This window comes from Dipodomys merriami, unplaced genomic scaffold (genome assembly GCF_024711535.1).
Source record: "Dipodomys merriami isolate MVZ:Mamm:240054 unplaced genomic scaffold, mDipMer1.0.p SCAF_156, whole genome shotgun sequence".
NCBI lineage: Eukaryota > Metazoa > Chordata > Mammalia > Rodentia > Heteromyidae > Dipodomys > Dipodomys merriami.
Window position 1 is genome coordinate 1,120,737 of NW_027202893.1, and position 14,957 is coordinate 1,135,693.

General features: G+C 49.5%; 1 protein-coding gene across 1 annotated transcript; it reads right to left on the bottom strand.

Moving 5' to 3' along the window:
* Positions 1 to 10: 10 nt before the first annotated feature.
* On the bottom strand, positions 11 to 14,569 carry LOC138827461 (synaptic vesicle glycoprotein 2A). Its single transcript, XM_070022967.1, has 13 exons — positions 14,479 to 14,569; positions 9,461 to 10,415; positions 7,946 to 8,126; positions 6,976 to 7,127; positions 6,753 to 6,886; positions 6,080 to 6,169; positions 5,734 to 5,844; positions 5,496 to 5,584; positions 4,707 to 4,871; positions 4,384 to 4,517; positions 2,842 to 3,048; positions 2,152 to 2,311; positions 11 to 1,844 (listed from the first exon to the last, which is right to left on the bottom strand). Exons 2-13 carry the CDS (start codon positions 10,080 to 10,082, stop codon positions 1,661 to 1,663), a joined length of 2,229 nt encoding a protein of 742 aa, XP_069879068.1. The 5' UTR covers positions 10,083 to 10,415; positions 14,479 to 14,569; the 3' UTR covers positions 11 to 1,660.
* Positions 14,570 to 14,957: the final 388 nt, after the last annotated feature.

Consider the following 14,957-nt stretch of genomic DNA (forward strand, 5'->3'; position numbering starts at 1 on the left):
GCAGAGCCAGTTTGGATTTTAAAGATTAGTTTCCTTTTATTTTTCATCAATATTTTTTCACTTCATTTTTCACATCAACAGAGTTGGGTTGAGAATTCCCAGGACAGGGAGGGAGGCGGATGAGTCTCCCCTGAGACGCAGGGGAGAGGGCTGCATCCAGCAAATGAAGGGTGAAAGGGGGGGGCACACACTCAGATACTGGGCACTGAAGGAGAAGGCAGTCCTTTGAGCACAGACACCAAAGAGTTAAACAGTCACCACCTGGCTCAGGGTTACAAAATTGGGGAGTGACCATAGGGCACCAGACAGAGCATGAGGGTGAATCTGGATTTTCTTTTTTGTTATTTTCACTTTTTTCCTTTTAACTTTTTTTTTTTTTTAACATTTTACAAACACCTAAAAACTACAATACATCACAGCTACTGTGGGTGTGGGAGGAGGGCACCAAAGCAGCCACGCAGAGTAGAGCGGGACAGGGGCAGCTTCACCTACAGAGGCTATTGTGTGGGTGAGATGGGGAAACTGAGGCTCTGGTCCCTGCCTTTGGGGTCCCTCACTTACTGCCCAACCTCTCCTCTTGGAAAAGAGTTGCCAGGAGGGGCCTTGCCCCAGCTCCTTGTGCTTTTTGATCTGCTGGTGTGACCCTATATGCCTTGTTTCTTTCCTTCTCGTTTCACCATCAGCTAGGAGACAGACTGGGGCAAGAGAGGGAACTGTGCTCTTCCTAACTGCTATGGCGAGTGGGTGGAGCCTCTCACTCCAGAGGAGGCCTACATTTAAAGGAAAGAGACAGGCCTTGTCAGGTGCCCTTGGATTTCACTAGGCTACAGGACTCACCTTGGCCTGGCCTAGGACTCCTCCCTCCTAGGCTCAACACAGACACAAAGTTCAGGGAGGTACTGTGGGAGGCAGAGCGTGTGTCCATTGAGATCATCCTTGGCTTATAGTTGATAGGACAGTATAGTGGTACCCCTCCCCCGTGGCACATACATCCACATACATAAGTGTACACATACATCCACACACACAGTCCTGCTGAGCTGCCTCAGAACTTAATATCTAAATAAATAAGGATCAGAAAGGTAATTTCATAAAATCCAGGCTTCATACTTCTAGCCCAAATTGAGGGGAAAGTGGAGGCCAGAGGGCTGAGGTTTATTGCTACTCCCCCAGCATCCAACAGGAGGTGTGAGAGGGCACCCGAGGCCCTTCAGACTCGAGTTCTTTTGGTCCATAGTCTACACTCAACCCCAGCCCCCCAACATAATATCCATGGTTTCACCAGGGCCTAGGCAGAGGAAATGAGGGGAAGGCAGGAAGCCTGTTCTGGAACCCCTGAGCAGGGAAGCAAGGGCCCCTCACTAACACTGGGGGAGAGAAGGTGGGGCTCAGCCTTCTCTTGTGCAAAGTCAAGGGTGGTAGGAAGTGGGGAGTGCTTCATCCCACAACTGGGGTGAAGGCGCCTTCCCTGTAGTCCCTGCCCACGGGGGATGGGGGGAGGGGTCACACACATGCACACACACACACACACAGCTAAGACACCAAACACAGGAGTGGAGAGTGAGGGTTCTGGGGGGCTAGGATGGCAGGGCAGGGAAGGGGAAGAAGGAGCTGTTGGTCTCACAGTGTGCCTGCCATCCCCAAAACCCCAGAGACCCCCTCACTGCAGCACCTGCCCCCGGGTCTCAGGAAGCTTCAGGGCCAGAGAGCTGCCAAGGGCAAAGGCAGCTGAGGCGAAGAGGATGGGGGCTGCCTTGGTGATTCCCACAAAGGATGTGAAGATGCTGATCCCCAGCACTGCTGCCAGCTTACACAGGGCATTCAGGAAGCCAAAAGCTGTGGTTCTGCTCAGGAGAGGCCCAGTGCCATGTGGAGGAAGGGCCCAGGAAGGAGACAATGAATAGGACAGCAAGGAAATGAAATGGTGGAAGATGGCAGGCCGTGGGCACCAGGGAGATGAAGGATGGAGAGATCACGGAAGGGAAGGATAGGCATCAAAGAATATAGATAAATTGGGAGGCAAAGGGGAAAGGAAACCAAAAACAGGTTAATAGTTAAAAATGCAATGATTACACCTCTTCCTCACCCCATTTCTCCCCTGCCCTCCAGGCCCTAAGCCTGGTGCCCTGCTCCTATCACGCCCATAACTACCTCTTGTCAGAAGGGTACAGTTCAACTGTTAACACGTCCAGCGCATTCCAGGATGCAATACTGACTCCCCCAAAAAGACAGAGCAGAGCGATCATGGCTGACTCGCTGTTCCCAAAAGACAGGAAGAAGCAGGAGACACAGGACATCACGCTGGAACCCGCTGCAGCCAGGACAAGAGAGAGCAATGAAGCCCACCCAGGACCCAGCCATGGCCATCAGCAAACTCTGGGACAACCTCTTTCTCCAAAGGAAGGATTTTTTTTTTTTTTTTTTTTGCTTGTCCTCACACTCCCTTGTAATTATTAGTAATATCAGCAGCAGCCACAGGCCAAAAATCTTGGTTGGTCTCCCTCATCAATCCTATGAGGCAGTTACGATGATCATTTCCATGTTGCAGGTGACAACCAGGCTCTTGGAGGGTAAAGTACTTGTCTAAGGCAGGTAGTAGAGCTGAGATTCAAAACCATGTCAAAGCGTGTGTCCCAAACACTTGTTATCCTGCCTACCTTCTTTGCCCCCTTAAAGAAAGTTCTATACCAGGCCGACCCCATCCTATCGAAAACATGAGAGGGAGATACTCACTGGCCAATCTCTTCCACAGTCCACTGTGGGAAGCCTATGGACAGTGTCCTCCAACCCCCTAGCTCCCCATCAGTTCTGATCAGCCATTGCCCTTCCTCTCCAGCTTACCAAGCATCCTGAGCCTGCCAATCTTGTCCATGAGCAGAGCAGATACAATATTCCCAGGAAGCACAGCCAGCGTCCCCAAGAAACTGACAAAGTACACCATGTAGGCACCTTCGCCCGTCCCTGTTACATCTAGCGGGCATCCCTCCTTATTGTGCAGGAATGTGCTGTTCACCAGACGGCTGTTGACAAACTTGTACTCAAATAGGTCTGGAGGGCGAAGGACAAAACACAAACTGTGAAGGGAAGCTCCACAGCTTTTAGGCTCTGCGTTTATGGAAGTTAGCTGTAGGGGGCTCTCAAAATAATCCCTCTTTGCACTCGTTGCAAAACATTGAGTAAGATCACCATAGGAATTAGGAAGCTTTAGAGCAGTAAATGACCATAATATCTCAAACAGTGTGACTGTTTCCAAGGTTTCTCTTCATTAATCTTTGCTTCTTGTTCACTCCCTGTACACCTGAGCTGGTTATAAGCAGCCACCATGCTATGGGACTAAGAAATATATTTCTGGGCTGGGAAGGTGGCTCAGTGATAGAGCGCTTGCCTTGCATGCATGAGGCCGTGGGTTTGATTCCTCAGCACCATATAAGCAAAAGAGAAAAATACCGGAATTGGTGCTGTGGCTCAAGTGGTAGAGTACTAGCCTTGAGCTGAAGAGCTGAGGGAAAGCGTTCAGGCCCCATGACCCGACCAAAAAAAAAAAAAAAGAAATATATTTCTAAGGAAAATATGAAAAACAACTTTTTAAAAGTCCTAGCCATCCTCTTTTTTTTTCCTGTAATGTGGGAAAATCTCACCCAGTATTCAATTTAGAAGTGAGAAGCTTCAGTCTCAATCACAAAACCGGCATTTCATATTTATTTAGTTTAAGGACCACTTGTTAAGTAAATGAATGTAATGATTTTCAACCTTCCCCAATTAATACTCTTTTTACATTATTTTTTATTTTTCTAAGAACCTCATTGTATATTTCATGTGTGTGCTGGTCCTGGGGCTTGAACTCATGGAAGAGGACAATGAAGAAATGTAGTATTTTTGCCTTCTTCAAAAGTATTTTACAACTCAGGCTCTGATGGCTCACATCTCTAATCCCAGCTACTCAGGAGAGTGAGGCAGGAAAATCTGTGAGCTTCTTATCTTCAATTAACCAAGAAAAAGCCAGAAATGGAGGTATAGTTCAAGTGGTACAGTACCAGCCTTGAGGGAAAAAGCTAAGAGACAGTGCCCAGGCCCTGAGTTCAAGCCCCAGTAGCAGCACCATAAAAGAAAATAAAAAAGTTAATAATAGCTCACTGAGTTATTATCATTCCAGCTAAAAGACAAAGAAACATTTTTGTTAGATATTCTATCACAAGAAAATAGCCAATGTCCAAATGGATTTACCACACTAATGGTGGCTAGCCAGTGAGCTCCCACAATACCTACTCCTGGGCTCTCAGCTTGAAAACTAGTGAATGAGGAAGTGTCCTTCTCTCCTCATTGGATCTACCAGCCCTTTAGCTGACACCCACCAACCGCGCCCACCCCCCCACCCCATCTTACCAGTGTTATAGAATACAGTATTGATGAACGTGCAGTTGCGGAAGAATGTGTTGCTGGAGGTTACATCTTCAAAATAACACTCTTCAAACAGAGAATCCTCAAAAGACACTGACTTCAGACGCAGCCCAATGAACCTGTAAGGCCAGGATGATGAGACCCTTCCCCTTCATCCTCATCCCTTCTCCAAGACTCACTCCCTTAGGGAAGTTATGGGAAACTCAGCCTTGAGTAGAAATTGCAGTTTCAATACCTTCCCAGAGTCATCAAAGAGACAAAAGGCACAAGGCACAGGGGAGGGGTGAGATTTAAAGGTCCCCACATACTTGTCATTGAAGTACTGCCCCCCTCGGTGAATCTGATTCTCCAGCGTGAAGTTAAAAGTCACATGCTCTACCCGCTCCCCAGGGAACACTTTAGTGCGGGCTGCGTAGTCCACTGCCTGGAGATGGCGGATCATGTCAGGAAACCAGACAGTCAGGCCATAATAGCTGCAATGAAGGGCAGTGTAATCAGTCAAACCCTATTAGGGCCTCGGTCTCCTCCAGACTCATCTCACACTCCTCCCTTCCCAAATGCTTTGGTTCTGGGGACTTCCATGTTTTTGCATGTCATCGATTATTAAAAAAACATCTCTTCCCTCTGCCTAAAACACTTCTCCCAACTTCTACTTCTCAGCCTGTCTAACTTCCTTCCATTCTTCAGGATTTAGACCTCCACCCCACAGGTTCCAAGTGTTCCCATAGCACTACGCACTTCCTCCATTGTGGCCCTATCATGCTGCTTTATAGCTAGTTCTATCTATCTCTGTCCAAAATGTAAACTCCATGAGGACTGAGACACATCTACTCTGTCCCAGTACATTACTTATTACCTGCGCAGAATAGAAATGTAATACTAGTCAGCCTGAAATACAAGTTTGTGCAAGGGAGGGAGGGATGGAAGGAGACAGGGAGAGAGAATGGTCCAGACATGGATGGAACATCAGGAAGGGACATGAACAATGCTTTCCCTTGTTATTCATCCCCTTTATTCCTAATTTCATTTCTCCTCCAGCCCCCTCAATGCACATAACCACAGCCACCATATATCACCCACTTCAGCCAAAACCTCACCTGAATGACATGGTGAACCATACACCCATCATCATCAGAGTGATGCGTCGATACTCTGGCCCGAAACAGGAGAGAAAATTCCCCCAAACCTATAAGGGACAGAGCACGAGTAGTAACTTGTAGCACCCAAAGATCACTATTTTTGTCCTTCTACATCTCAGTTCACCCCTCAAGGAGCCCTCCCTTCTTCTCTCCCTCCCCCACTTCCTTTCTTTTTCCACCACCCATCTCCCATTACCTGTCCCCCCAGGCTCAAGGCGCGAACCCCCCAACGCTGGTACCAGGTCCCTGTGTCTGACTGGATCTCAATCAATTCATCCTCTTGATGAATCGTCTTAATGTGGGTAACCTGGATGGAATCAAAAGAAGGATGAGCAATCACATTGTCTGTATTTTCCAACCCATTCCAAGTGTCTCTGTTTCCCCGCAGTAGAAAAATGGAAGAGGGGATATAACCCCTGAGAATGTCATTGATCGAGAGTTTAACCTGAGATGGCTAGGAAATTGGGGAGTATCCAGGAAGACTAAGTGAGGGCTGGCATTTTCAAGGCTTGGGGGCTCGAATGGGGAGGGTTGTAACTTACTGAGAATACTCGCTCAGGATGCCCCTTGGCTCGCATGTTGGTATCATGAACCTGCTTCAGCACCATCCAGGCCTCATCATGCTTCCCATTCTAGAGTCATAGACATGATCCCAACATCCATGTCAACCCTTCCAGACCCAGGATTACAGAACCTCTCTAATCTGGCTGCAGAAGTCCCAGATGCAAAATGACTCCCGCCCTCAACCCCCACCTACAGCATGTATCAGCCTAAGCTGGGGTCTGGCAACATGTAATCAGACTTGAGTAAGAATGGAGGTCCAGGGGGAAAATCCAAGCACAAGTTCTAGTGATTTCTTAGTACAATGAACAGAGAAAACTGCAGACAAGGGCAATGATGGGCAAGTGTGTAGTCAGTGAAGGGGTGGCATCTTAACCTTGCTCAAGCCGGGTAGAACTGAAGAGGGAAGACATAAGGGGTAGGAATCTAACTTCAGCTACAAAGTAAGAGCCTGGGTCAAGGCCCCAGCCTACAAAGTCTTAGCTGAGAATATTCTCTGGTGTATTCATCCATGAAACCCCTCTGGATAAAGTTCCTCAGAGTGTGGAAAGGAGAACAGCCACACAAGATCCCACTAAACCTACAGTGACTATTTAAATATAGGGGCTTTTTGCTGCCCTCCCACCCCACCCCATTCAGCCCAGCCCCATTCACCTCCAGGAAGAAGCGAGGGCTCTCAGGCTGCGTGGTCAGAGCCCCGATGGCAAACACAGAAGGAAAGGCGCAGACGAGGACAAAGACCCTCCAGCTATGGAACTGGTAAGCAGAACCCATCTGAAAACTCCACCCTGCCAAAGACACAGCAGAGAGGCCCAAGGTGGGAGCTCCCACCATAGCAAGGAGGGAGTCTGGAGAGTGTCTTCTGAGGGGTGCTCACCATAATGGGGGATGATGGCCCAGGCCATAGCGGCTGCATATACTCCACCAATCATCCAGAACATGCAGAGCCAGCTTAAATGTTCCCCACGTTTCTCCTGGGCCAGAAACTCCGAGAAATAGGAGAAGACAATGGGGATAGACCCTCCAATCCTGGAAGACATTGGAAGAATTCAGTATTTAGGAAATGGCCATATTCCTTCATTCCTAGTCCCCTAGATCCCCGAGTCCTTTTTATCTTCCACACCTTTTTAAAAAAACTCTATCTCACATACCATGCCCTACAAATTGCCCTCACCACCAGCATCAAACACCCGTTCTTGGGCTAGTGGGAAACAGGCAAGCAGGTCTCAAGGGAAGGGGAAAAAACCCACATTAAATATTAAAGACGACCACCAAGTTAGGAGAAAAGGAAGATAATTGTAGAAAATGGAAACACTCCTGAGAAAGAAGGAAAATATGAGGGCAAAAAAATGTGATGGAGTAGCCCAGAAAAGAGCTTGAGATGAGGGAGCACCAGTGAGAGCCTGCCCGTGCATGGGGAATGCAGGCAGAGTAGCTCAAGGCTTCAACTTCTTGCCAGTTTGGGTGTCAGCAAGGTTGTTGTCAAATGCAGGGAAAAGGTAACATCTAAGAGAGGGTAACTCTAGGAAAAACAGAGCACAGGGCTGAGGCCAAGGTCCACTCGGCCTCTTGATAGGATGAGTTCTCTTTCTGAGAACTCATTTGGAGGGCTCAGGAGTGGATCAGACATGGAATGATATTCTGGATGGCAGCAGGCAGGCCCTAGATGAGGAAGCTGTCTGAAGCCGGTGGAAAAAACAAAACACAAAACATTTGTTCGTTCGTTCATTCATTCATTTCACAGACATGTAAGGTGCACTTATGCTTGCAGTTATACTGAATTCCAAAGGCAGCAGCAACCAAGGCACAATCCTTTCTTTCAAGCGTCTTAGAATGTGAACACTCACCCAACCCCAGAGAGGAGGCGACAGAAGAGGAAAGTGCCATAACCCTGGACGAAAGATGAGAAGAAAGCGAAGACACTGTTGACTGAGAGTGAGATGAGCAGACACTGTCTCCGACCCAGCCGATCAGCCAGACCTCCCCAGAGGAAGGCTCCCACCATCATGCCTAGGTAGACGATGAGGCCTGGAAAGAGGAGGAGAGGAGGAAATCAGAAGCAGAAGGAGGATGAGCAAGTACATCTCAATTCACCCAGCAACTAAGCATTATAGGAGCTGAAAATGGGATAGAATGGATGCAGGATCTGAAGAGCATCTAGTAGCTGTCTACCCAAAGATAAGACAAGCCAGTGAGAGAAGATGGATTGTATGAGCAAATCACTGTAGACCACCGATTCAAAGGTCAGAAGGTGGAAGATAGATATGGGAGAACCCCAAAACTTCTCTCTCCTTTCTCTTCTCTCTCCTTTCTCTTCTCTCTCTCTCTCTCTCTCTCTCTCTCTCTCTCTCTCTCTCTCTCTCTCTCTCTCTCTCTCTCTCTCTCTCTCTCTCTCTCTCTCTCTTTCTCTCTCTCTCTCTCTCCCTCTCCCTCTCCCTCTCTGTCTCTCTCTCTCTCTCTCCCTCTCCCTCTCCCTCCTCTCCCCTCTCCTCTCTCTCTCTCTCTCTCTCCCTCCTCTCTCTCTCTCTCTCTCTCACACACACACACACACCTTAGTTCACATACAAGGAAGAATGTCTAGGTTCCCACATCCTCCCTGGGTTCTTTCTACCCACCCTTCTTTGATGCAACAGGTCTCTTTTATTTCTTGAGAGAGGGGCCCCAATTTCTTTAAGTCTTCCCAAGGTATCTCTCACACAAAATCTGTTCTTTACTCCTTCCAGTCCCAATACTTCTAGTCCTAAAACTCCCCAGTTTATTGCTTCCTTCATAAAATCAGAATTAGAGTTGACCTTAAACATCGTCTACTCCAAACTTTTCATTTTATCCACACCTAAACCAAGCCTGCATTTTTTCTCAGTGAGTCTTAGAGGTTTCCCCCTCAAGGTCCCTATCAGAAAAGGCCATCAGATCCTACTCAGGATCTATATCAGGCCCCCTAAACACTCCCAAATCTGAAGAGTTCTTACCTCTATTACCCCAAACTGACCATCCCCCAGTGAGCATGACTACTGATGGATTTTTCCCCATTCAGGAAAAAGGAACAGAGAGGCTGTGGAGAAACACTAAACAATGACCCAACTTACCCTGGCCATATCCTACAGAACTAAGCAAACCACTCCCCACCACCTAGCCACTAGCCCAAGCCTCCATCCAGCTACCCTCTCTCAACCTCTTTCACGTGCAACCTCTTCCAAAAGAGGGTGTGTGTGAAAGGGCAGTGTGCAGAGGAACTCTAGGCCCTCTGGGGACATGTTGGAAGGAGAAGGAGGGTCCACAGGGGCCTAATGGGAAGGATGGAGACAAAGATGTTTCCGGAGTTGAGAGTAGAATAGGGCTGCAATACCTCCGATTGGTCTTACCCAGCATTCCCTTGTTGGAGTCAGACAGGCACATGTCTTTCTCTGCACTGGGCAACACGAAGCCCACCACAAAGACCTCCACACCATCAGCCATCAGTGCCAGACCAAGCACGAAATAGAGCGTCCACTGGAATCGGCCGTGGCCACACTCCCGAAGGATGGTTTCATACTGCTGGGCCAGTTCTTCACGTTCTTTCCGCCTCTGTGCCTCCCCCCTGCCCCCGGGAGGACCCTCCCCATCGCTCAAGCCTCCTCTCACTCCAGCCAGGGGTGCCCCATCTGCCATCCTCTCACTTTTGCCGCTAGACTCTGCCCGGGGAATACCCTGATACTCCCCCTCGTAGATCTCATCATCCTCGTCATGGCCCTCGGTGGCATCACTGGATGCGCCACCTTCCTCCTCATCCTGGGCCCCTTCTCCACGGTAATAGCCATCAGCAGGGGCAGGGAAGTCATCGTCATCCTCCTCCTCTTCAAAGCGGGAATAGGATCTTCGAGAATACTCATCCTGGACTCTGTCCAGGCCCTTCACCACTTTCTTGGTCGCATGCTTCTTGACTTCCTTGGCAATGTCTTTGGCCCCACGGATGAAGGCTGCCCGATCTCGGAAGCCCTCTTCCATGATGGGGCTTTGGACACTTCACCAGATCTGCCTCTTTCTCTGCTTGCTTTTCAAGTTTCTGCTCAAGGACGGGTAGAGTCAAGAAGATCCCTCCCCAAGGTGGGAACAGGTTCCAGAATCTTTGGACTCAGGATAAGAGGAAATAGGAGCTGGCCAGAGAGTGTCTAGAAGGGAAAGGGAAGGAAAAGGACTTGGATCTACATTCAGAAGGGTGAGTGGGGAAGGGAGGAAAGGAACAGGGGGATCAGAAGGGAAGGGGGAGCCAGGTTGGTCTGGGGAGCCAGGGTAACTCAGGAAGGGCTGCCTAGTTCTCTTTCAGGAGCCTTTGGAGACCTGTGGAAAGTAAGAGAGAGAAAAAGGAAGCTGTGAGTCGTAGGACAGTGACAAAAGCTAATATAGGGGCCCTCTCATCCCAGAGCCTCACCTGGGCCACATCAATACAAGTCCCCTTGCTTTGAACTCAGAAGCTGCGGCCATGAAATCTGCTCCAGAACCACAGCTACCTACTCCAGGCCCTTTTCTAACCCCTGCCCACATCTAATTCAGACATCTCACTTTATCACCAACCTGCAAGAAAACACAGGTGCTGAGGACATAGCTCAAGCAGTAGAGCACTTGTCTAGCAAGTGTGAGGCCCTGGGTTCAATCCTCAAGACTGGAAAAAAAAAAAAAAAGACCAAAACAAAAGGAAATATGAGAAATAAGAATCCCCTAGTCTACTCTGGTCTGGGGTTCTTTTGAGGGCAAATCTTGGAGGAAAATGTGTAGCAGGAAGACAACCCCCTCCCCCAATCTGAAGATAGACCTTCCACAGTCCTTCCCTCGGGTTCTAGGGTTACAAGCCTCCAAAGGAAGATTTTTCTCCCAACCTACTTGAGCCTAGTGTGTAAAAGCTTAGCTTCTAGAATCAGATAGACTTGAGTTTGATTTCCTGTTTTGACACTTCCTAGTTCAGTGAACACAGGAGTGTACCTGAATAGTCAAACCGTATCCCAAACTGGAAAAGTAGGAAGCAGAGGTATGGCTTAAGTGGTAGAGTGCCAGCCTTGACTGAAAAAACTAAGTGAGAATGTGATGCCCTGAGTTCAAGCCCTAGTACAGCACAAATGTAAAAACAAATAAATAAGAACGGAAAGGTAAAGATTAAATTAGCTAATGCATATATATGTTCCTTACCACAGTACCTGGAACCAAATAAAGTGATAAATAATATCTCTTACTACTGTAATGACAGTAATCCAATGAGATGCCCTAAACGCTTCACAGGTTCCCAAAGAAAAGCCATCCCTGAGGTTCTTTAGGATGAGTGGCAAAAGGGTCACTATCAAGGAGAATGCAGTTAAGGCAAAACATATGACTGATAGATGACCTAAGTTGAAGTCCAAATTCTACTTCTAGTCATGCTGAGCTTCCCAGTTTCTTGCATTTATTTAGTTTGAAGATAATTAATTGGGGAGGGGGGAACTCTGTTTCTCAGAGTATGAAAACCTGATTTCACAGTAAATATTCTGTAAATATTAGTTTCCTTTCTTCCCATGAAGGTGTAAGGAAAGCAGCAAGAGTCCAGGAGGGTCATATTTAGATGTTGCTGCCCAAAATCCATCCAAAAGCCCATTGTGTTGAAGCTAATTCCAACAGATAATGTGGTCCCACATTATCTCCCTCCAGACCAACAAAGAAAGACCCCCCAAAAGGGAGACTTGGTACCTGAATAGAATGGACAAGTAAGAAGATCAAAAGCTAAGGTAATAGTTGGAGACTGGTGGCTCATGCCTGTAATCCCAGCTACTCAGGAGGCTGAGATCTGAGGATCATGGTTTGAAGCCCAGCCAGGGCAGGAAAGTCTGTGAGACTCTTTTCTCCAATGAACTACCAAAAAAAAAAAAAAAAACCAAAAGTAGAGCTTTGGCTCAAGTAGTACAGCACTAGCCAAAAGAAGCTCAGGAACAATGCCCAGGCCCTAGGTTCAAGCCCAAGGACTAGCACAAAAAACAAAACAAAACAAAAAAAGCTAAGGTGATGACTGGTGGCCGCCTTCCTTCATAATGTTGTATGTGTGCCCCCTTTCCCTGGTGAGGGTAAAGAATGACTGATGGAGCATACAGTTTCTAATGTGAAGATCTAAGGTCTATGGCTGCACCTCCTTCCTCCAAGGCCTCCTTTCTAATCCCCTTTAATCCTTTCTGCTTCTCCAGGCGTCAAGGGAAAAGGAGTCCGCAAATACCGCATTGCGTAGGCGGCTAGCGAAGAATAAAGGGGTCCTTGGGTATCCCCCCCCAAAAGATATCCTCCAAAAGGAAGCACAAGATAACCTCCTTACTTCTCAGGACAGAGAGGATACAAGTCTAGCTTCAGATCAGAGATATATCCCTAAAAATATCCTGCTGCTCCAACCCATCCAGAGCCTTCATTAAATGTGACACACACACACACACACACACACACACACACACACAGACTAGCCCTGGTAGAAGAGGGTAAGTAATGCTGTGTGATTCAGAGGAAGTACTGCCAAGCACAGCCTTACCCCCTCAGGACAGATGTGAGCAGTGGACCACAGTGACCAGAAGCAGTGACCCCTACATCACCTTCTTTTCTTTGGAATTCAGGGCCCAATCATCCTCTATCCTCCATGATTAAGAGGGAACTATGGGATTCCCTCAGTGCAAGGCAATCTGCATTCTTTTCCATTCTTTCCAAAGCAGGAGCTGCCCCCAAACCCTGAAAGAAGCAGATGGACCCACCAGGAGCCATACCCAATGTTTGATGACAACCGTTTACCCCTGAGAGGTACAGGAGGGATAGAGAATGTTCTCAGAGCCACAGCAGTAGCTCAACAGCCAGCTCCCCCAGGGCCAACAAGCCCATGGGGGAGAGAAAGAAGACAAATTCTTAGAGCTGGTGAGGAAGTGGTGCTATTTTTAGCCCCCAAAGCAGCACAGAATGGCTAAGCCTGTAAAAGAGAGACACTTGGATAGGTGGAGGTTAAAGGAGACAAGATCCGGGCTTCCAAGGTCCTTTAAGATGGGCTAGCTTCACCTGACCGAAAAAAATATGCCCAGATAAAAAATATGCCCAGATTTTCTGCAGAGGGTGGAAAGGGGGGGGGGGGTCTCCTGAGCAGACGCTTCCCTTTCAGAACAACTTGCTCGACCTTAGATCAGAAAGGGATCCAGACCTCCACCAAAGCCTCTTACTTGGGGAGGGGGCACTTAAATGTTCAGCCCACCCCAGACCAGGTAACAAGGTCATTAAGAAGCAAGCACTTATTAAAACGTCTGCCGAAGCGGAGGTGAGGGAGGAAGGAGAGGAAGAAAAGAGAGGAGAAAGAAAGAGGAAGGAAGAAAGGAAGAAGGGAGAGGGGAGAAGGGGGGATGCCAAAGCGCCCCTCCCCATTACAGCTGGTGGACTGAGCCTCGATCCCCCACCCCAGGACCAAGGCTTGAACCTCCCCTCATAACCCACCCCTGGGTTAAGGAGATGAGAGCATCCACATTGGGGGAGGGGGACATGGGATGAAGGTGTCAGCTGAAAATGCAAACGGAGGAAAGCACACGGATAGGCGGAGAGGCAGGGACTCGAGAAACCTCCACACGCACCAGCTTAGAGACCGCCCCTGCCGGCAACTGCGGCGACCACCCTCCCCCATTCACCTCAGCTCTGGCACCAGGGACGAGCCCCTAGCATGGACGAAGGGTTCGGGGGCGCCCCGCACCCCCGGTACTGCCGCTGGACACGAGCCCACCATGACTCGTGCCGCCCCTCTCCCGGAATAATTGCCCACAGCCCCGGCCCTCCTCTTCCCGGTACTGGGTCGATTACCATCTCCTCCTCCCCGGTGCTTCCATTCTTGATCCCCCCCCCCACTTCCCCCTGCACCTGCCCTTCTTCCACTGCCCCCACCCAAGTCTAGGGGCGCAGGCTGAGACAGCATCCATTCTCTGGGCCCAGCCAAGGTCATTTATCATTCATGGGGGGGGGCGGGGAGACGTCAAGGTGAGGAAGCGATCAGAGTTTGGGGGACCCTCATCTACCCAACAACCCCTCCTCGGGCTAATCTCCGGATGGTACTGGAGACTTGGCTAAGGTGGAGGGAAAAAAACACCCCTCCCTCTCCCTGCACACAAACATACATATGTGTATAGCCAGAGGTACGGACAGACATGGCTATGTACATACGTATGTATATGTACACGCATATGCACGCATGTCCTGAGCCGCACAACGAAAGAGACAAATACCCTTCTCTACCCCCCAATAAAACACCCCCCCCCCCAGCAGGGACGGCCGCCCTCCCCGTAAGCAAAGCATCGGAGAATAAAATGGCTGCAAGGCAAGGATGCTCTGGCCAGGGCGGGGTGAAGGTGAGAGTCTGAAAGAGGGGGGGGGGTCTCACCTGGCTGGGTACCCCGGGTAAGGGAGTCCCAGGTGAGGGTGGGGGTCCGGCCGCGGGGCTGAGCGGTGGCGGCGACTGCTCCGGGTACCCGGGGAAGAGGCACTGCAGACCTGCCCCCCCCCACGCTCCGGCCCCGCCTCCGGCCCCGCCCCCGCGCCCAGAGCACCGGGAGAGACCATTGGGGGGCGGGCGGGGGGGCGATACAGGGGATGGGAAGGGGGGAGGGACTCAGGACCCGGAGTGATGATGAAGAAATGATGAAAGGGAGGCGGCACAGGGAAGAACCACAGGGGTCCCTGAAAATGGCACTCAGCCTTTCCCAGCTCCTTCCCAGCAAAAGATGAACGAAACCAAAGGAAGAGAAATAGTGATGTTAGCAAGGCAGGTGGGGAGAGGGACACCGGTGAGGGGACGGGGGTGGGGGGCGAGGGCAAGTGAGGCAGCCCCCTAGACAGAGCCTAGCAGTTTCTGGGGTTCAA